This window comes from Leptonychotes weddellii, chromosome 15, assembly GCF_054177405.1.
Source record: "Leptonychotes weddellii isolate Sample4059 chromosome 15, ASM5417740v2, whole genome shotgun sequence".
NCBI lineage: Eukaryota > Metazoa > Chordata > Mammalia > Carnivora > Phocidae > Leptonychotes > Leptonychotes weddellii.
The window spans coordinates 20479812-20501567 of NC_138383.1; the positions used below are offsets into that span (position 1 = coordinate 20479812).

Below are 21756 nucleotides of genomic sequence, written 5' to 3' on the forward strand. Positions count from 1 at the left end.
GCAAGGCATGATGCAGTCACGGGCCAATCCCAGGTTTATGCTAACCACTCTGCTCAGCTCTGCCTGGGCGGCGTCTCCTTCCTCCTCAGCCTCAGCACAGCCTGGAAAGGCCTTCCTACTCCGTGGACCCAGGGGCCCCGCCCTCTCACGCTGGGATCCTGTTTGTCACCCACGGCCCAGCCATTTCCATCGCTCACCTGGATCGCTGTGGTGGCTCTTAACTGGTCTTCTTGCCTCAGGTCGGCCCCTCTCTAATTCATTCCCCAGGAAGCCGAATGAAAGAGGCCCCAGGGCTTTCAGTTGCCCTCGGGACAGAGACTGAAATCTCTCCTCGTCCTGCAAGACCCCGAAAAGGCTGACTTCTGCCTTCTTTTGGGGTCTCATCTCCCCTAAAAGAATCACCCTGGCCTTGCTCCCTTACTTTCCATGAGCCCCCGTGTCCATCTTTGGGGTGATTTGCCAACCAAGCATCACTGTGGGGTGGTTCCGTCTGAATTTCAGGCACACTGACCGGACCCATGGCACAGCAGAGCCCATCTCTCTGGTTAACCTCTTTTCCATGAGTTCTTTAGGTCCCCCAGGAAGTTCTTCCTGGCATCTAACCTCCACCCCTCATGCTACAGCCTCGGCTGGTTCTCTCTGGCTCCAGAGGCTGTGGGGTGGGTGCAGAAGCTGGAGAGTTCTGCCGGAGACGGCTTCCATCCACCTCCACCTCATTCCAGCAAGCACCTTACCTTCCCCTTCTTGGTGAGGACCTGCTTATAACACAACCAGCCTTCTCTCCTGATATCGCTGAAGGTTGCGTCCGAGAGGTCAGAGGTCGAGTGGCGCTTAGAGGGAGCCTCCGCATCTTCGGAAGTGCCCCAGCTATCCAAGGACTGCAGTGAGACAACAGAGGGCAACTTAGGGTGACTCCCACGGTGCCAGCATGCCAGGAGCCCCATGGGCCTCGCGCAGCCTCCCAGGCTGCTGTGCTGTGTGGCCTCACAGGCCCCGCCTGCCCTCTCTGGACCACGGCGCTGAGGTCATGGGACGCATGTGCTGAGGAAGCCAGAAAGGAGGAAAGGCCGTGACCTGCCGAGCACATGCCTCACCACGCTAGAAAAGCCAATCTGGAACCTCCCACCACTTTATAGACTTGAAGAAACTAAGGAAACAGAGGAAGTGATTGTGTTGACTTGGAGTTAAATAAACAGAGGAAGTAGAAACATCAACAGAGGCTGACCTAGTGGAGCAGGTAGTCCTGCCCACAAGGAGTTAAACGGAGGAAGTGATAGTGTCAACATGGTGACAGGTCAAGGGAGAGTTCAGTAAGCAGAGGAAGTGATAAGGAGCGAGCCAGGTGACAATGTCCTCAAGGTGTCAAATGAACCGAAGATACCGAGGGTTTGAGATCAGATGGCTTCTCCAGGGTGTCCATAATCACAAAGAGCGAAGGCCATCTCAGAACGGAGCCCAGGGCGTCCCCAGGTGCGGAGCCTGTCCGTCACTCTCAATCCCGGATCCCCCTCCTGTCCCGTGTCCCCTGTCCCCTAAAGACACCACGCACAGGGGCGCCTGGGTGGCTCAGTCGTTAAGCGTCTGCCTTCGGCTCAGGTCATGATCCCAGGGTCCTGGGATCGAGTCCCGCATCGGGCTCCCTGCTCAGCAGGAAGCCTGCTTCTCCCTCTCCCGCTCCCCCTGCTTGTGTTCCCTCTCTCGCTGTGTCTCTCTCTGTCAAATAAATAAATAAAATCTTTTTTATAGAAGATTTTATTTAGGGGCGCCTGGGTGGCTCAGTCGTTAAGCGTCTGCCTTCGGCTCAGGTCATGATCCCGGGGTCCTGGGATCAAGCCCTGCATGGGGCTCCCTGCTCAGTGGGAAGCCTGCTTCTCCCTCTCCCACTCCCCCTGCTTGTGTTCCCTCTCTCGCTGTGTCTCTCTCTGTCAAATAAATAAAATCTTTAAAAAAAAAAGACACCACGCACATGCTGCCCGGTGCTGGCCGGTGCGGGCAGTTTTGGGTACCCCCGGGAAGCAGGCTGGCCGAGGGAGACCCCTGTCTTTGCGGAGCTCACATGCTAGCTGGGACACAGGCAAGAGAGGAGACAGGTGCATAAACCCTCTCACAGGAGGGGGGCTGAGGAGAAAAAGCGAGGTGCCGAAGGGAGGCATGACATGTCAGGGATGAAGGCTGACATCTCAGAAAAGTTCGAGAAAACCTGAAGAAAGTAACCAAGGGAGTCATGTGGCTGTGGAGGGGGGTTCCGGATGGGGGACCGGCAAGGGCCACGGCCTGGGGTGGGAGGGTGCAGGTGTCTTGAAGCGATGACGGAGCCCACGTGGCCAGGGGGATCGGGCACGGAGGTGGGGGAGGGGAGACAGGAGCCAGAGGAGACCAGCCCCGCTCACTGGGCTCCGCAGTGGAGGCACCCGTCACCCCCCAGCCCCCCGACGCTCGCGCGTGCACGCACACACACTCACCACTCACCCCGTCAGTGAAGAAGCTTCGCAGCATCCGCAGGCTGGGTACTCGGTTTGGCAGGCGCCTGGGGAGTGAGAACGGAGCGTGAAGAATGTGGGAAGCACGGCGAGGACTTCCCCCCAAATCCCAAGGCTCAGGAGCCTTCCAGGGAGGGGGGCGCTCACCGCCCTGGTGTGTAGAGGACACCCAGTCGGGGTGGTTGTGCCCTGATGGCTGCACCCCGTCCTCACCTCAGAGCCCTGCCCTCTTCCCGGAAGGTGTTGAGCCCGTCGTCACAGGACTTGGAGCGCTCTGTGGTGATGGCCAGCAGGTAGGAGGAGCGGCGCCCAGCCTTGATGCTGCCTGCAAAACCGCCCGCATTGGGCCACAGGGTCAGCAGGGCGGCGGGGGTGGGGGGCTCCCCGGGCCAGGAGGTGGCTCTACCCATGGGGCCCCAGGGGTAGCAGAAGCCAGCAGGGAGAGGCCAGACAGACATCAGGCAGCAGGCCCAGCGGAGACCCCCGAGGACCAGGCAGCAAGGGAGAGGACGGGGCTGGGGTTCAGGGAGCACTCACTGCAGTCCTGGGAGTAATGGCGGCCGAGGGCAAAGGTGAAGGTTGGGGAGGATGGGCTGGTGCCCAGGACGGGGGCTGAATTCATGGCGCTGGAGACCACAGCAGAGGCAGGGACATGCTTGGCTTGGAGGTCAATGCTGGGGCTGGTGGGTTCATCTACAAGCAGAGTGGGTGGTGGATAAAGGTGGCCGAAAGCTAAACCTGCCTGCCCCCCACCCCCAGCCCCACCTCCAGGCCCAGACCACATCCCCAAGGCTCAAGTCCTCCAAGGCCCTGCTGGTAATATGCCCATGGCCAAGGGGCTCCCACCCCCCAGACTGTGAGCATGGAGGCTCAGCCCCTGCCTCCCCTTCACACCGAGGTGACCCAGGCATGAGATTGAGCCACCCTCCCTAGACTGGGCTCCTAGACTGGGAGTCTCTTAAAGATAAAGACTGTCTCCCTCCATCTCTTGGGGGCTCCTTGAGGGCAGTGCTATGTTTCTCCCTCAGACTGGCAATAGTTTGAAAATAAAGGCTTCACCTCTCCCCCGAGACCAGGAACTTAATAAGGCTGTGTCTGCCTACTCAGACCAAAGGCCGGCCAGGGGAGGCCAGGGCTGGGTCTCCTCTCCCTGGTCTGGCCTCTTCTCCCTCACTCCCATGACTGCACATAGGGTGAGCTCACCATGCTCAGCTCCAGGTACCACCTCTCGGCTCCTGGCTCCCAGTCTCATGATGTGGCATCTGGTCTTTCTCTCAAGCCCCTAGACCCAGCCCATCCTACACCCTCATGGATACAGTGAGAAACCCTAAACCTTGTCCTGCCCCACTCTCATTCCCAATATGGAGGTGAGACACAACCCTCTAGCTAGGCCAGAAACCTGGGAATCACCCAGCCTCTCCACTCTCTTGCCTCTCCCTTACCCAACATCTGTTCCCCGGGCAGCAAGCCTTCAGTGTCCCCTCTGCTCTCAGGATAAAGTCCAAATTCCCCAGAGACTGACGGCCCCTCTGGACCCGTTCTGGTGACCTGCAAGGGTACCCTGCCTCTCTCACTTCAGGGTCTTGGCATATTCTATTCTCTCCCTCAACATTCCCCCTGGCTAACTCCTTCTCATTCTTCAAGTCTTAGCCCTAATCTCCTTTCTCCAAGATTCTCTCCTTGGCTACCACACCCCAGTCTAGGCCATGTCATTCTTCTCTGTCTCCGAGAGCTCCCTGTACTCCCATCACACACACACACACACACACACACACACACACACACACACACACCCCATGGGGTTGTTCTTGTCCCATCATCTGTCCCCGCCGCTGGACCACACACTCCAGGAGAGCACAGAGCCTTGCACAGTGCCTGACACAAATATTTGTTGGATGAATGGATGGGTGGAGGGTGGATGGAAGGAACGAAGAGTGGAAGGAACAAAGGAAGGGTAGAAAAAAGAAAGGATGGAGGGATGGAAGGGAGAAATGAATGAACAAAGGGAAGAAGGAGAAAGAAAGGGAGAAGGAAAGAAGAAAAATGATGAATAGGTGGGCAAGTGGGTGGGTGGGTGGATGGGTAGATGAAAGGAAGGAGGGAGGGAGAGAAGGAAGGAAAGACAAAAGGAAGTAAAAACAGAGAGCTGAATAGAAAGGGAGAGAAGGAAGAATGGGAGGGAGGGAGGACAGATGGCTGGAGGAGAAATGAACAGAAGAAAGGATGACAGAAGGATGCAAGAGAGCACAGAAGGATGGAAGGATGGATGGATGGATGGACGGACGGACAGAGAGAAACAGACTGATCCCATCAGCACTCAACCCAGAGTTCCACCCATGGTGACAGGTGGGTGGGGTACAGCAGGGCACAGATGACCAAGTCTCCCAAGACAGCCACCTGTACCATCACTCACCAATGAAGGGGATGGAAGCCAGAGAGTCTTCAGTAGTGGCCAAAGGGGCCACCTTCCTGCCCAGGCGTTCTACTCGCCCACTGGTCTCTGGCTCTGGGGACTCTTCCCCAAACCCAAGGTTCATCTGTCTTGCAGGGGGCAGCTGGACCTTGCGGCCTGTGGGAGGCTTCTGCCTCAGGACCACCTCGTCGCGACGATCCTCAGTGGGAGGCTCCAGAGCCCGGGTGCTGGGTTCTGGGCGGACAACCCTGGGCGGTTCGGAGGCCTCCGGTGGGAACGATGCCGGGGACTGAGCCAGGTTGAAGGTGGGCAGCCCCCCAAAGGGTGTGTCCCGGAAGGAGAGTGCGTGCAGGAGGCCAGTCCGGCGCTGGAATGATGGACTGTAGCTCCGGTATCCAATGTACCCGATGTCGTCCAGGCCTTGGAGACCAGGTGGGGGTGGGGCCTGGGGCGCAGGGAGGTCCCTGGGGGAGCAGGCAGAGGTGCGGGCAGACGGACGCTGGGAAGCCCAGCCGCAGCGCTCAAAACGGGGTGACACCAGTGCTCCTGGCCCCAGTGCCTCGGCGGAGCGGGTGGTCCGGCTCAAGTAGTCGTCTGAGCGAGCTCGGTGCCAGCCTTCCTGACCCAACTGGCTCAAGGCACCCTGGGAGGTGGAACAGGGCCATGGGCGGTGGGCAGTCACATCCTCCAACCGGTCCTGGGAGGCACTGCGGGCCCGGGGGGGCATGGCAGGGCACCGTCTCTCCCCCGCCCTGCGGGGTACCTGGTTTGACAGCCAGTGTGACAAGGCCTGCTGGCACTCCAGTCTGCTGGGGGGCACCCGGCCGCCAGGCTCAGGGAAGGCACGGGGCGTCCGGGGCTCCGAGGGGAGGCGGGGGAAGGCACCAGGGCTGGAGCGGGGCTGGCTCATCCCCAAGGAAGAGTTGTCCGGATGGGTGCGGGCGGCAGAAGGGACGCGGGGCCCCGGGTCACTCCAGGCGGCAGGACTCCGGGGGTCACTGGGCAGTGCTGAGAGGGGCTCAGGCACCATAGTGGCCCAGGTGGAGACCCGGGCTGGCGGGGCATAAGTCTTGCGAGGGTAGCAGATTGGGGGTGGCTCTGGGATGCTCCGGGCCTCTCCAGAATACGGCTCGTTCCCCTTCAGGTAGGCATCCTGGGAGTAGGCCTGGCCGGGGACACAGAGGCAGGTGAGCAGGGCAGGACGAGTCCCACAAGGAAGATCTACAGCAGCCCTGGGAGATCAAGACCCCAGAGAAGGGGACTGAGGGAAAGGACCAAGCAGGGGGAGCCCTGAGTGGGTGGGAGAGGGAGGGCATGCTCCAAAGAGAGTCGGGGGGAAGGGAGGGAGAGAACAAAGAAATTAGAGGCCTTTGAGAGTCTCTCTCTCTCTCTCTCTCACACACACACACACACACTCTTTCTCTCTCTCTCACTGGAGAAATAGCCAGGATTTCTCTAAGACTTATGACAAGGACTGCCTTTAGCCACAAACATTCCAACATCTGTTTTCTCTGGTCCTCCCCCCACACTGGCCTCAGCCGCCTCCCTGCTTCCTTATATCCAACAGTGCCCACAGCCCCTCTGGCAGAGCTGGGAAACCCCACCGGAGACCAGTCAAGGTGGCCGGAGACAGAGGGAAGCCGATGAAGGGGTGTGTCCACGGTGGGGTGGGCTGGGGCTGGGAAAACCCAGCCGTGTCTCCATCCCCTGGACGGGGAGCTGGCGTGAGGAGAACTTGCCCACCTCTCGCTCCCTCTGGGCCAGGCTTGGGGGAGGGGCCAGACTGCCGGAGGGGCCTTGGGCCACCTTCTGCCACCCCAGGCCTGGAATCTGGCACTGGGAGCTGAGGCTGACGCTGCATTGCTGAGGAGTGACAGGGCCGGTGCCCAGGCCCAGCCAAAAAAGGAGGCAGCCCCCAGGGACAGCGGCCTTGTGGCCCTGGCCTAGCCTGGCCCTTGATGGGTGTCGGGGGGCCTATCGCAGGGCGAGGTATCAAAGGCTGGGAGGGTGAGACCCACAGACACACTCACGCACGGGCGCGCGCGAGCATGTGCGTGCCACACCACACGGAGATACCGGAAAATACACACCCAAAGACACACACACACAGAGCGAAACACAATGAGACACAGACACGCACAAATAACTGTACCTCGGGTCCCAGGCACACACATCAAGTGATGAGGACAAGTTAGACCACACCCCCCCACATACACACTCAGCCCCCTTCAGACCCACACACCCAGCCGGCGACACTCACATACCTCTCCCTCCTGCCATCCTGCCGGCTCCCCAGCCTCCCCGCCTCAGGGCGGCGGCAGCATCTCGGCCAGCCTCCGCCCTCGCCCGGCTCCGGGCTAACCCCCACCGACCACCGTGCTGGCCCAGCCTCCGAGCCCCCCCACCCCCAGTCTGCCCTCCCTGCGGCCGCCCTCGGCCCCCACCGGCGCTCTCGCGCGCGCTCGCGCGTTCTCTCTCTCTCTCTCTCTCTCAGGAGGAGGAGGAGGGAGGGGGAGATGGGTGTGGAGGGGCCTCGCCGCGTCGGCGGTGGCGTCAGCAGCTGCCGAGGCCCCATTGGCCTCCAGCCTTGGCTCCCAACCACAGGAATGCCTGGGCCCCACCCTCTGGCTGGCCCAGGATGGTGGGGGGCCGGCGCAGGGCCCCAGATGCTGACATCTGGGGCCGCCTGCCCACCCGGACCTCAACCTCGGACCTCAACCTCGGACCTCTCTGGGTAACAGAGCTCAAGGCTGCTGCTTTCCCCACCCCTGCCGTCGCCCTCCGGGAAGGCCGGAGGGATCCTGGGAAGCCCGAGATGCCGCCCTGTCACTCCCTCATTGCTGGCCTCGCCTCAGCCTGGGGGAAGTGTACCCACAGGGCCTTTGAGACTCGTGGGGAGCCCATCCACCTCTCTGAGCCTCCAGCCTTACGTCCCCCTCCCCAGGAAGGACGAGGGGACAATCCAGGTCAGAGGGTGGAGGTTCCCAGAGGGGCATGGTGCCAAGCATGGCACTGTGATTAGTGTGATTATGCGAGCACATCCGGGGCAGAAGCCAGCCCAGCGGCTCCCAGGGCCTCCTGGGTTTGGCCCTCAGCCTTCCCCCGGGGGGCAGTGACCTTGGGGGCAAGCAAGCTGGCATCTGGCTGAGACCCATGAGATCAGGAAACTGGACACTGGGCAGAGAGGACTGGCCTGAGCTCTGGGCCAGGACTGGGATCAGGGTGCACAGAGAATGTGCAAGTGTGTGTGTGCGTGTGTGCACAGAGTGTGGGGGGCAGGGTACCCTGCGTGCAGTCTGGGTGCCTGCTCTGTGCGTGGCAGCCCTGGGCCAGGTTCTGGGTGTTGCTGAAGTGCCCAAAGAGGGAGGGGCACCTGGCCCGTGCGTCCCGAGCCGGTCCCAGGCCCGCAGCATGCTGTGATGTCTGTGGGCGCACGTGCTGTGACCACAGCGAGCCTCTGTAACGTCAGTGAGTGTTCACGTGGTGGTGAGACGTCGGGGTACGTGTGCTGTGACAGTTGTGCTGTTTTGATGTTTGTGTACTGGGGGGCTTGAGGATGTGGGGGGATGTGCCTGTGTGCGTCGCTGCACGGGCCTGGGGAGGCGTATCTGGGATACGGCGTCGTGCGGTGTCTGGTGAGCTGGAGGACGGGTAGGTGCTGTGGGGCTCTGTTGTGTGGCTGTGTATCTAGCGTGTTCTGCTTGTGCATCGAGTGGTGCATGGGGTTCATGGAGTGGTGCATGGGTGTGAATGGGAGCCCTGGAAGGTGGGGTGGAGAGTGTGTGTGTGTGTGTGTGTGTATGGACACATCTACAAGAGACATGCTCACTCGGGGCCAAGCAGGGAGGGGGTGTGGAGAAAAGACTCCTGGGAGCCGACAAGAACGTGCCAGTCTGGCAGGGCCTGCTGGGCCACCCTCCTTCCAGATACCCTGGCAGGAATCCTGCCTGCCAAGGCCGCCTCCCCCTCCCCCAGCACAGAGAGCAGTCCTGATTGAAGCAACAACCAGCCTCAGCCCAGGGATGGGCCTGGCAGCCCCGATTGGGCAATGCCGGGCCGGTGCTGCCCCCGACACTCTTCTTTGCCTCCCAAAGTGTCCAATGCAGAAGGGAGGCCTGAGGGGAAGGGATGTATCATGCCCCCAGGCCCCGGTGGCCCTCCACCTCAGACAGCAGGGCAGGACTCACCAGCTGGAGGATGTCTTCGTCCTTGGGCATGATGGAGAGCTCCAGAGTATCATCGCTACAGAGACAGGGCAGGGGGTCAGTCCAGGCTGAGGCAACAGGGTCTGGGAGAACAGGGATCCTGGTCGCCAGGGCACCCCCCAGGGTCAAGGGGGTGGGGTGCAGGGACTCGGTGAGTGGGCTGGGAGCTATTACAGGAGAAGGGAGGCAGGGGGCGCTCACCTATTCTGGATCAGAGCTATGACCTGGGAGTAGGTCTTCCCAATGACGCTCTCCCCATTCACCTTCACCAGCCGGTCTCCTGGAGAAAAGGGGCAGGGTCGCAATGTGAGCAGGCCAAGGGGTGGCAGAGGCCCTTCCTGAGAACCCCTGTCCCGGGTATGGATAAGAGCACCAGAACAGGAGCTTCCCCCACACGCGGATCTGAGAATCCCATCCTAACCAGAGGGTAGGGAGAAGAGACCCAGGGAAGCACCAGGAGCTGGGTACCCGGGACAGCTCACCAGTGCGCAGGCCCGCTCTATGGGCGGGGCCGTCATCCTTCACATTCTTGACAAAGATGGTATCCATGGGCTCCAGGCGGTGGTGCCGGGGGGAGGGTCCTGGTGGGCATCAGCCAGGTTAGCTGGGGGTGGCTGCTGAAGATCACACCCATGCACAGCTACACACACAGGGGACACACGCTCAGAGAAGGATCACACTCACACGGACACAAATATGGACCTGCACGTTCATAGAGACGCAGATGCATGGGGGGGGGGGGGGGAGAGACAAGAGGACACACCCCTGGCAGAACAAAAACCCATGCGGAAGAAAACCTACACGGACACACAGGGTCACTCCTTAAATGCCTCTCGCGCCCCAGCACTGTGCCAGAAAGCAGACTAATACAGACAGACGGACAGACGTGGGCCTTGCCCTCCTGGAGCTCCCCGACCAGCGGGGCAGAACGTCCGCACCCACAGACCTGGGGAGAGCCACAGAAAGGCCCCGCAGCTCACAGACACTCAATGCCTGTACCTCCCTCCCCATCCCTTCCCCAGAGTCGGGGGGGCGCCTAAGCAGAGGTCTTCAGATCCCGAGATGGACACTCCCCCCTTGTGACATCACATTACACCCCAACAATTATCCTCTGCAGCTAACTGTCTCCATCAGAGGAATGGGCCTGTTCTAAGTCAGCTGGTTCTTGCCCTCACCCCCATGGGCCTCCTCGACGGGCTGCCCAGCAGAAGCCCCTGTGGCAGAGAAAGAAGGCTGCCCGTCTTGAATACCCTGGGTGGCAGAAAGGGGCCCCTTGGGCTAGCAAGGGTGACAGCCAGGGGAGTTAGGCCCACATCTGAAAAGATAAAGACCTCAGGGTTCCCCTTACACACAATAGAACCCCAGTGTCTCTATCCCTGAGGACAGCCATTGGTCAGGTGCACCCTATCGCCAGCCCCCAGGCTCTGCAGCCCTGTCTGTGCCTCAGTCTAGGCTGGGAGTAACTCCCAGGGGCCAGGGGCCAGGTCTTAGAGAGCCATCTGCTCCCCAGAGCACCCCCTGCTCCCAGTGTGGAATGGACAGGTCCAGAGGGAGAGAAATGTGAGAAAAGAAAAGAAGGATTGAGAGAGAGAGAGAGAGCAGATATCCAGAGTGGACACAGAGAAGAGCAAAGACTGGAACAACAGTGGGGGGTGGGTAGCAAAATCCAGGCTGACTTGGGGTAGAGGGGGAGAAACAGAAGCTGGAGGACAGTTCCCAGCTCAGCCCCAGCCCTGGCACCCATCCCCACCACTCCTTACCTCCTCCTCCTCGGCCTCCATTCTCTTCCTCCTGCAGGGGACAGAGAGGTGGGTGTGGACCCTCCATCCAGCCCTCAGCAGCTCCACCTGGGCGGGCCCCTCAAGCTGCCCCACCCGGCAGCCTCCCTCTTATCTTCCTGCAACTAGCCCAATGCCCAGAGGGGGCCGGGGGGGGGGGTGTCAGTGGGGACATCAAGTCCCAGGCAATATTCCCCAGTAATATGAACCCTCTCTCGTGACTGCTGATCCCATAGCCTTGTATCTCAGCCATCTGAAAGCCTCCAATCCAATGGGGGACCCATGACCCCTTTCGTTGGGGAGCTCAAAGCCCGATGGAGGCCGTTCCAAACGCGCTAACCCACAGAGAGGATCCAGGCAGACACTGATAAGCAGGCAGGACAAGTGCAAACAGTGGCTATCAGCTCTTAGAGAATGGCAGGGAAGGCCTGATTAGCACCCCTCTGGGGGAGGGGATTTTAAGGCAAGTTTGAGGAGGGAGGGGAAAGGGTGCTCTGGGGCAGGGGAGGGGTGTATGAAGGCGGGCACTGGGTGGCAGAAAGAAGCAAGCATTTGTGGGACTGGATCAGCTGAGCTGAAGGAGAAAGAAAGCAACACCAGCAAGTGCCAGAAGTCAAACTAAAGCGTGTGGGGTAGAAAGGAGAGAAAGAGGGAGCCAGCGAAGGTTCCTGGGTGGGAGAGAGTGGATGTGAAATACCAGTTAGGAAGAGGATTCTAACATCTAGCAAGGCTAAGAAATGGAGTCCAGGAGACCCACTAGGGAGGCCTCTGGGATCATCCTCGTAGTGAGGGGGAGAGTACCGGATTTGGGGAGGAAACAGAAATGAGGGAAAGGAGGTCAGGGAGACAGGACAGGGCAGCAGGACGTGGCACATTAGAGCTGGACGCGATGCTGGGTGTCATCTGATCTACCATGCTCCACAGACCATCCATCCCACAGCAGATGACAGGGCGTGACTTGTCCAAGGCCACTCAGAAGCAGTGGCAGAAGCAGGGCTGAAACCCAGGACTCTCTGGCACCCAAGGACACGAAGCCGCTGGGCACTGCTGGAGAGCAGTCCTTCTGCCCCTGCCCCTCCCCGAGTGGAGTGTGCGTGCCAGCTGATGTGACCTGACAGCAGAGTGAGCTGGTGGCAGAGACAGACGGATGCATTTAGACAGCTGAGCTCCCGGAGGGCTCCCACCCCTGGGCAGGTTCTGGAAATGGGATGGAGCCTGTCCCTGGCCTGCCCTGCCTGGGGTCTTCCAGCGCCCCACATGCACGAGGTCTCTCTGAGCCAGGCCTACCACCCAGCCTCGACCACTCAGGCTGCTTCCGTACCGGTCACCCCTCAGCAGGGTCCTCTGAGAGAAGGTGGCAGGGGCCAGGTGGGAGGGACATTCTGGGGAAAAAGGACAGGAAGGACTGGAGGTTCCAGGGACCTAGGAGGCTGGGGTCCTTGGGCGTCAAGGGGGGACTGAGCCGTTCTCACATACCATCACCCTCCATTTACACTCTTAAGCACAGTTGCAGACAATGGGGATCGTTTATGCAGGTGCTCCCCGACTCACACATGGATGAGGGACGAGATGCATACTTACAGATAGCCGTATGCACATGTCCAGATAGACAAACACACATGCACATGACCAGTATACTGCGCACCCAACTACACACAGAGAGCCATGCAAGTCCACAGACACAGACAGTGAAACCCAAGGCCTTGGTTCTCTGGCAGATGGGACTGAGCTTCCCAAGGGAGAGCCCCCAACAGCTGGTCCCAGCCCTGAGGGAAGGGGAGAATGGGGTTCATTGACTCCAAAATAAATCTGTTTCCGCCCCTGCTGGGAGAGAGCTGGGGGAGGGAGCGGGGCCCTCCTGGGGAGCCCTGGTTCCTGCCTAGGGCCCCCTCATGTCTTCCTGCCAGCCTGCTTCACCCTCCTTCACGGGCAGGGAGGCCCTCCCCGCTCAGCCCACGCTGTATGCTGGGCGCAGCAATCCTGGTTCCAGGACTCAGAGAACCTGACATTTATATTAGGGCCAGAAGGGCTCTTGGGGGTCAAGTAGATAAATGCCTTCACATTACAGCAGGAGAAATGGAGCCCAGAGAGGAGTGACTCCACCTCAAGATCCACAGTGAGGTAGGAGCTGCAGCGGGATTAGAACCCACGGCACCCTCCTCCCAGCCTGGTGCTCTCCAGAGCACAGAGCCTAGGCCAGGGCGGGCTGGGGCACTCCAGGAGTCCCAGAGGTGGGTTAAAACAAACTCCCCAAGAGCTCAGGCCAGGGAGAGGACAACAAACCCAGCTAAGAAGTGGCCAAAGAGGACAAAGAGTCCCCAGAACTCCATGTCTCAGGGAAGGTTGTTCACTTTCCAGAGGCCAAGAGTCTGGGGGTGGGCATGAGCATCCTGGCTCCCCCCACGAGTTCCTTGCCCAGAACCATCCACCCTGCCCCTTCTCCTGGTAAGACCAAACCCAGAGCAGTTAAGGAGCTTGTCCACACTCACACAATGCAAATGACCCAGCCAGGGCTGTCCCTGCCCCTCAGTGACCCTCGCCCAGGCCATAGAGAAGGGCTGTGGAGGGGGCGGGGCAAAGGGATCTCCCCTCCCCGCCCCTCATTAAAGCTTCCGCAGGCAGGCCAGGGCAGCGGGGGCGGGGCCAAGCGGGTGTACCTTCAGGCTGCAGTGCACGGCGGACTCGGGCGGGTACACGATGAAGTGGCGCAGGGTGAAGCCAAAGCCGTCCTGGAGACTTTTGTGCAGCAGCAGGGTCCGCGGCCCCTGCCAGGGGAGGGGGCGCCCAGGGGAGCACCCATCTCTCGGGCCCAGGGGCAGCTGTGGGAGCACAGCGAGACAGGGTTGAGTGGCCGCGTGGCCCACGCTCCCAAGTCAGCACACTGCCTCCCGCGGCCGGGAGGAGGGACTGGGGCAGCGGGTGCGGGGCGTGTGCCCGGGGGGGAGGGGGGGGTTTCCAGGCCCCTCCCCTGCTCCTGACCTCCTCCTCGCCCCCTTCCTTCCTCTGCCACCCTCACCAGCCCAAAGCTGCTGCTTTCTTTCTTTCCCCTCCATCCCCTCATGAGGGCTTTGCCTCCAGGGAACCGGGTCCCTCCAGCCAGCCAGGTATTCATTCAGGTCAGCTGGGCGAACGTTCACTGAGCACCTACTATGCTCCGGACACTGGACACACAGCTTCTTGCCCGGGGGGTGCCTGCAGCCATCTGCGCTCACTGCCGCTGCTGCACCATCTCACATGCACACACACACGCACACACACCCTTATGCAGACACAGACACATCCACATGCACTCCTGCAGACGGAACACACCACACACCCAGAGAAGCACACTCTTGTGCCAAGGTGCACACGGATGGACCCACAGAGGAGTATACGCATGCACACCTAGGTTAGACAAACACGTGCACACACGGTCGCACATGATCAGGGCCTCACACACGTACGTACATACAGACCCAGGCACACGGCACATGCCGCAGACATACAGACACACACGTGCGCATCCTTCAGGAGCAGCAACAGCAACAGGTGGGGGGCTGGAGCCACGAGGGAGCGGCCTGGACACCAGACAACTGAAGGGACTTCCTGAGGCTCCGGAGCCCAGCCAGTGGCCTGGCTGTTCCCTGGATCTAAGAGGGGAACCGGGTGGGGGTGGGAGAGACACTCCGCTGCCCTCTGGCCGGCCCGATGGAATACTTGGGATTCCCCAAGATGACATGGCAGAGGATATCTGAAGACCAGGGTTGGGGGGCACCCAGGTCCGCTTCTGGGGCAAGCAAGAGAAGAGCACGGACACCGCCTGAGAGACAGCTCTGGCTTCAGGTTCCCTGCTCAGACACAGAGAGGGATAGTGGGTGACAGAAGGGTGTCAGACAGATGCGTGCCCAGGGCGGCGGACGGCAGATTGGAGAAGATGGTGAAAAGCCAGGATGCCTTCCTCAGCATTCTTTAACCTCCAACCGCAGGCATCCTAACCTATCTGAGGGCCCTCATCCAAACCTCAGAGGGCAAGAAGCCCCTTCACCCCCACCCTCGACAGTCCTCAACCCCCCACTCCTCCTTGGCACCAGGCAGGAGTCCTCAGGGGAACAAAGGCAACTGGGTGTAGAGGGAAGAAGCCCACCAGCTCTGGGGTGAGGACTCCCCCTGCCCCACTAAGTCCCCTTCTCCCCCATCTAACAGCTGGAAAAAGTTCACACTTGCGACTCGGATGAACTGATACTAAGACGCTCCTTCATGAATCCATCCCCCAGCCTGTTCACACTTCTGGTGGAAGGCAGCCCTGGGCCCAGCCCTTTTGCTAGGGATTTCTTTTTTCTTTTCTTCTCCCTTTTTTTTTTTTTAAAGATGTTATTTGTTTGAGAGAGAGAGCACGAGCAGGGGGTAGGGGGAGAGGGAGAGGGAGAAGCAGGCTCCCAGCTGAGCAGGGAGCCCAATGTGGGGCTTGATCCCAGGACCCTGGGATCATGACCTGAGCCGAAGGCAGATGCTTAACAACTGAGCCACCCAGGCGCCCTTGCTAGGGATTTCTGTGTGGGGTGGGAAATGGGACTGTAGTCAGACAGACTTGGGAGAGGGGGTGGAACCTCAAAGTCTCAGAAGATGAAAGAAAAACATGACAGCGGCAGTAAGCTTGCTTCATGCAGTCCCAGAGAACACAGCCAGGTGTAAGGTACAGGGGGCCCGAGCGAGGCTCCAGGCCAGGGAGACCATTCTAATCATATCCATCTGGAAAGCCTCCAGATGAGGTTGTGAGTGCTCACTCCGCTGAAGGGTCGGAGCAAAAGCTGGGTGCCCCCCAGTCCGGGAGGCCTTGGCTGAGATTCCAGCTTGGGACAGGAGGCCCAGAGATGACCCCTTGGCTCCTTCCACTTGTAGCTATAGCCCCTCCAGTTCCACTGAGCCCCACACCCCCATGAGGGGTCTGAAGAGTCCAGAGGAGAAAATTCTCTGGGAATTCTCCTGAGATCTGAAATCCCCTGGATTTCCTATCTCTGCTGACCTGGCAAGGAACTGATCAGGGAGAGAAGAGGGCCTGGGGGACCCTCCCTGCCTGCTCCTACCAGAAGCCCCTGCTCCTCCCCAGTGTGGGCTGCCTCCCCTGCACGCCCTCTACCCGGGCTCAGGGCTCAGCGCTGAGGCTGTTCGCAGGGCCCATTGTTTTGCCAGTGTCCTGGATTAAGGTTTAAGCCACCAGCTGCCCCAGTGATGAGAAGTGGCTGGGACAGGTCCCCACACGCCCCCCACCCCTCCTCCAGCACACATCCTGCCTGGGGCTGCCAGGTGCCTGGGGGTGCCTGTCTCTGGGGGCCTGGCTGTAACCCAGGGTAGGGGGCAGGCCTTCTTCTCTCAGGTCCCCTCTTGACCCAAACACCACTGGCACCCCCTCCCTTATCTCTGCCTCTCCCTTTCCTCTTTTCCTTCCTCCCAGTCTCCCTTCCCCCCAACGCTTCCACTCAGCTTCTGAGAATGTCAGTGTGTAATCCCCCTGCCGCAGCTACTACACCCCTGCCTGAAGAGGGGACACCACAGTCCCCATCTGCAGCTAGATCTGGTGGCTCCCCTGTGGGAAGTTCTTCCTTGGATTTAACCTCCATCCTTCATGCTATGATGCACACATTTCCTCTCCTCCCCTCCGACCTGGGACAACACTGGGTCCGGCTCTCATCTTGACAGGGAGGGAGGGGATAGACACAGAAACAGAGAAGGAGCCAGCAACGGGAACAGAAAGGCGACTAGCCTGGGAAGGGGTTCAGCTCACACATATCCCCACTTCTGCCTCTCTGGGGGAGGCACAGAGACAAGGGGATGGAGAGGGAGAGGCTCGGGGAGACACAGGGGCATCACTGATTACCGCTTTCCCGGCCCAGATCTATCTCCAAATGTTATCAGCCTCGTGTCAGGAAAGAGACATCCAGAAAGGCCAGCTGATGGTGGGAAGAGGGCAGATGGCCCCAGGGCCACAAGTTAGAACTGGACACGTGGTGGGTTAGCGACACCGGGAACCAGAACCCAGGAGTCCTGCTCCTCCCCCCTAAGAGCATAAAGAGGTCATTGCAGGGAGCACAGCATTCATGCTGGGCATGGCGCCCACTGTGACTCACGCCCTACCAGCCTGGTCGATCCCGGACATCAGACACATTGTCCCCACCCCCTATCTCCAGCCCTGTCAGTTCTCCCCCTGAGATCACTCATTACCTGCCACCTCAGCCTCCTTTGCCCTACTAGGAAACCCTCCTGTGTCCCTGTGCCCACCACCCCTACCAGGGAGCACGCAGAGTGGTGCCCTCCACTCCACTTACTAACACCCTTGCCTGCCTCTGACCAGGCTCCCTGCCCCGGCAGACCTCCAGGACTCCGTGCCCCAGCATCTCTTCAAACAACCCTGGTCCCTTCCATCCTTCCGCGGCGTATAAACCAAGAGGCTTGAGCCACTGCAGGCCACCACCCAGACTGGGGGTCCACATCCAGCACCCAGGGAAAAGCTCCCAGCCACAACCTGCCACCCTCGCCCGCATCTCTCCAGCTCCTCGCTCACTCCCGACTTCGGGGCACGGTCTCAGAATGCAGGGCGCACTCGGCTCAAGGATCCCGAGGAGTTGGTGGCCCACCCGCCCCGACGACGCCCGACCCCTGCTCTCCGCGCCCCCGCCCCCCGCCGGCCCGGCAGCCCGGCTGCGCTCACCCTGGCGCGGCGCGGCCCCGGCGCGCGGCGGTCGCTGTGGGCGAGGCAGGGCAGCCAGAGGCAGCGCGGCTCCGGGGCGCTGCAGTCCACGCCGACGGCGCGCTCCCAGCGCCAGCCCCGGGCCCCCGCGCGCTCCACGCGCCACACGGCGCTGCCCACGAGCGCCGCGGCCGGCTGGGGCCCCGGGGCCCGGCCTCCGCCCCGGCCCCAGTGCGCCGCGGGCCGGGCTTCCGGAGCGGGGCGCGCCGCGCGGGGGCCCCTGGCCGCTCCACGGTGCCCGGCCGGCGGCGTCCTCGGCCCCCCGGCTGGCAGGCGGGCCCCGGGGGTCCCCGCCCGCCCCCCGGAGCCGCGGGCCCGGGACCCAGGGGCCCCGAGGGGACGGACGGCCCGCGCGGACGGCGGCAGGACGGCTGGAACAGCGCCGCGCCTCCCGCGCCTCCCGCGCCTCCCGGCTGAAGGCGCCTGAGCCCGGACACGCCGGCGAGTCGCGCAGGGCAGACGCCTCCCCCTCCGGGGCGGCCCCTGTGCGCGGCCGCCCGGATCGCACACACTCACACACACCCACACACACACGCGGGAGGCACTATACAGCGCCCCCGCGCAGCCACACGCTGCACACCCCGTATACGGGCACGCACGTACACCCCCGCACCCTCCCACTCACGACGAAAACTCACCCTGTGCCCCGGCCCCCACACGTTGTACTCTACGGCACACACGCGCCTCCAGCTTCACGTGCCCGAGAAACACATTCACTCGGGCACACATGTTCCTCGCGGATGCACACATGTAAACACACACCCTACCCACCCTGCACAGGCCCACACCACACACACACACATCTATACACCCAAAACTCTCCCATGCACACACATACACACACTCACACTCACTCTCCCTCTGCCCCCAGACCCCACATAAACACACTGTTCCCCCTCACAAATACACTGTGTGTAGACACCTTTCCATATGCATACATACTTTGGACACCCTCCCATGCATCTATGCTCCACACACCCCACAGAGACACTTTTGCAAGCATACCCACTGCGTCCCTAAAAGCACACCAGAACCCCCTAGGTATCCACCCGTACACTCCCCACATACCCAACAGAGACGCCCCACAAAGGCAGCTAGATGACATGCACACACTGCCCAGAGACACACATTCCATGCATAGATGCTGTACTCCCTCAGTTCACACACACACACACACACACACACACACACACACACACGGCCCAGCACTGAGAGCAGACTATCATAACACCCCCCCACCAGAGTTATGATATCCCCTAATGCTGCAGGTGGAGGCCCCACCACCTCTGGTAGGGAATTGTGACCAACCCTCTTCCCCAGGACCCCCTGCCCATTTGTTCCACCCAGAGGGGCCACGACCAAGCTGACAATGGACTCCAAGCTGGCCACCCCCGCACCCCAGCTTGTGAGTCAGACAGGAAGCCCATGTAGATGGCAGACCCTGCCTGCCTCCCCTTCCTGGCTCTCTCTTCCCAGGCCCCTTCCCGGGTGGGGCCGGCAGAGGCCTTGGCTAGTGGGCGTGTATTCGCCACCACCATTTCTGTCTCATTTGACGGTTCACAGCGTGTTTTCGCCACAGCCACTCACTGTGGCCCAGGGCCCCTGCCATGACCCAATATTCAGGGAAGGCAGTGGAGGCCCAAGAGCAGTCCACTTGTCATGGCAGCATGGAACTCCAAGCCCAGAGCCCCTCACTCCAACTTTGGATCTTTTACCCAAATTCTAGCCCGCAGCCAGGGAAGGGAGGCTGCAGTGGGGGAGCAACTCCAGCCCAATCCTGATCCCAAATCTAGGAATTCAGGGAGGAAGAGCCATAGGGCTGGGCCCTTGAGGGGCAGCCACCAGAAGGGAGAAGCCTGAAGAAGGGGTACCTCCCCCTGCCCGCCCCCATCCCATCACCTGCGTCCTCTGCAAGGACAGCCACGGTGGTGGGTCATGGTGGATCATTGGGTGGGAGGCAGTAGGGGAGGGAGATGGAGGGCCAGGAGGGGAGAGGGGCCGGGGCAGAGGGAGGAGAACTAGAGGACTACAGGGCTGGGCAGGAGTGAGGGAGGGAGAAGGAAGGGAGGAGGAAGGGTGAGGGTGAGGCAGGCGAGTGGGGGCCAGGGAGCGGTTTTGTTCTCCTGTTTCCTGTTTGCCGCTTGCTGGGCCCCCAGTGCAGGAGCTGGACCCCCACCCCCACCCTGGCGGAAGCCGGACGGGAAGAGCAAGGCTGCCACCAGCGCTGAGTCAGGAGGGCTTAGGGGCAGAGTGGGAAAGAACCACAGTCAGGAGGAGCATTGAGCTGGCAGCTCCATTCGCACTCTCCCCCACCCCTCCATCACTAGAAAACCAAGGATTCTGGGTCAGGCCCACTTCTGCCCTTGCCTGCCCTGTGCCTCCCTATCCGGCCCCCACCAAGGTCAGGCCTTCAGAGACCAGCTCGGACCCCCACCAAGCTGTCCTCGCCTCTGTCAGACTCTGCGGCCCTGAGCAGAGTGCAAGAGCCACAGGAAGGTCCTCCTTCAGAGTCTGGCCTGCTCTCCCAGTAAGCAGCCAGAAAGTCCTTCCAGCTGCCTGACTTCCTTTCCTCTTGCTGCAAGCCCAGTCCCTGGTTCTGAGGAAACAGAGTGACTCTCCCCCCTCGTGCCCCACAGAGCCTCTCACGGCCAACAGGTGCTGCTGTGGGTCTGGATCAAGAATCCACTTCCCTCGAAACTGCTGAGGTTTCTGAGGGCTACAGGGAGGGGCGAGGCAGAGAAGCAGCACGGGGTTCCTGTGTTCAGAGACCTAGGAAATGATAAACCATATATGATATCCACTTCCTGCCCTCTAACCTGGCTGGACAGCAAGGGGATACCAGTCTCTTCCAACCCAAACGTGCACTTTCCCCACCCCACCCCTTCTGCCCAGCTGCCTCGACAGGGATGTCAGGAGGGGGGTGCACACAGTAGGGCCTGGAAGGTTGTACAGAGTTTGAACAGATGATTCTACAGGCCTGGGGAGCCTCTCAGCCCCCTCCCCCATTTCCTCTGGGAAAGGAATGTGGGGTGGGTCCCAGAGGGTGGGGGGGATGGGGCCCAGGGCTGGGAAATACCAGGCGTTGCTGAGATTCTATTCCAAGCCTTCCTGCCTGGTGTGAGTCCTCCTCCCCGGCACCCTCCCCAGCTTCCTCCCCCCAAATCAGGAATTACCCCGCTGAGCAGTCCCTCCCATCATCCTCTAGTTTGACCAGCTTGCAAAATCCATTCAACTTTATCTTGCTGAGGGTCCCTGGGAGAGGGCTTGGGGGCTGCGCCTCCAAGGGGAGGGCATCCAGTCTTCATCTCTCCAAGTTAGATAATGATTCTTTAGTGTTTGAAAGCACTTTCACTGGATTTCATGTGGCATTTACCCTAAGAATTGGCTATCCAGGGATTGTGTTACACCCATTCTTCAGATGCAGAAACTGAGGCTCAAAGAAGGTAAGTAGCCTGGCTCAAGATGTCACTTTTACTAAGCTGAACCCCGATCCCAGACTAACTCAGATCTATTTCTATTACCCTCTTGTTTATCCATTCAACAACCACCTCTTGAATGCCTGTCGTGGGCCAGGAGCCAGTCAAGGGCTGGGACACCTTGGAGAGTAAGTACACACCTTGACTTCAGGGTGCTTACAGTTCTACTAGCATCCCAGCTTCTGAACCCTTTAGGAGCCCCCAAGTTCCAGATCCAGGCCTGAGCCAGCTGTCTCCATCCCCACCAAGGGAGACCCCCACATACCAAGGGAGCCCCTATGTCAGGGCCGCATCTCTCTATGAGGGGACAGTTTGCTTGAGGGCAGGGTCAGGGGCCTTCCAGGTTAGACCTCCAAAAAGACGGTGGCCTGGGCTATAGAAGCAGAAGACTGCAGGGCCAGCCTGACAAGCGGGAACCGGGAAAGAGGAGGAGAGCATCCTGGGGCCCAAGGGTCAAGGCATATAAGAAGAAGAGAAGCATGGGCGCCTGGGTGGCTCAGTTGGTTAAGCGACTGCCTTCGGCTCAGGTCGTGATCCTGGAGTCCCAGGATCGAGTCCCGCATCGGGCTCCCTGCTCAGCGGGGGGTCTGCTTCTCCCTCTGACCCTCTTCCCTCTCGTGCTCTCTGTCTCTCATTCTCTCTCTCAAATAAATAAATAAAAAATCTTTAAAAAAAAAAAA

General features: G+C 60.5%; 1 protein-coding gene across 3 annotated transcripts in view; it reads right to left on the reverse strand.

The window, feature by feature from the left end:
- Window positions 1-21756, reverse strand: part of ARHGAP23 (Rho GTPase activating protein 23) — a 58658-nt gene that overhangs the window by 32292 nt on the left and 4610 nt on the right. Inside the window, exons 1-11 of one of the 3 annotated variants that reach the window (XM_081805097.1) lie at window positions 14025-14866; window positions 13534-13695; window positions 10859-10889; window positions 9581-9679; window positions 9300-9378; window positions 9081-9135; window positions 4894-6058; window positions 3018-3173; window positions 2694-2805; window positions 2470-2527; window positions 735-878 (exon numbers count right to left, since the gene is read on the reverse strand). In XM_081805097.1, coding sequence (XP_081661223.1) covers window positions 735-878; window positions 2470-2527; window positions 2694-2805; window positions 3018-3173; window positions 4894-6058; window positions 9081-9135; window positions 9300-9378; window positions 9581-9679; window positions 10859-10889; window positions 13534-13695; window positions 14025-14078 — 2115 coding nt within the window. In that variant the 5' untranslated portion in view covers window positions 14079-14866. Of the gene's footprint in view, window positions 1-734; window positions 879-2469; window positions 2528-2693; window positions 2806-3017; window positions 3174-4893; window positions 6059-9080; window positions 9182-9299; window positions 9379-9580; window positions 9680-10858; window positions 10890-13533; window positions 13696-14024; window positions 14867-21756 lie in introns of those variants that run through there. The other 2 variants (XM_081805096.1, XM_081805098.1) reach the window with 2 other exon arrangements.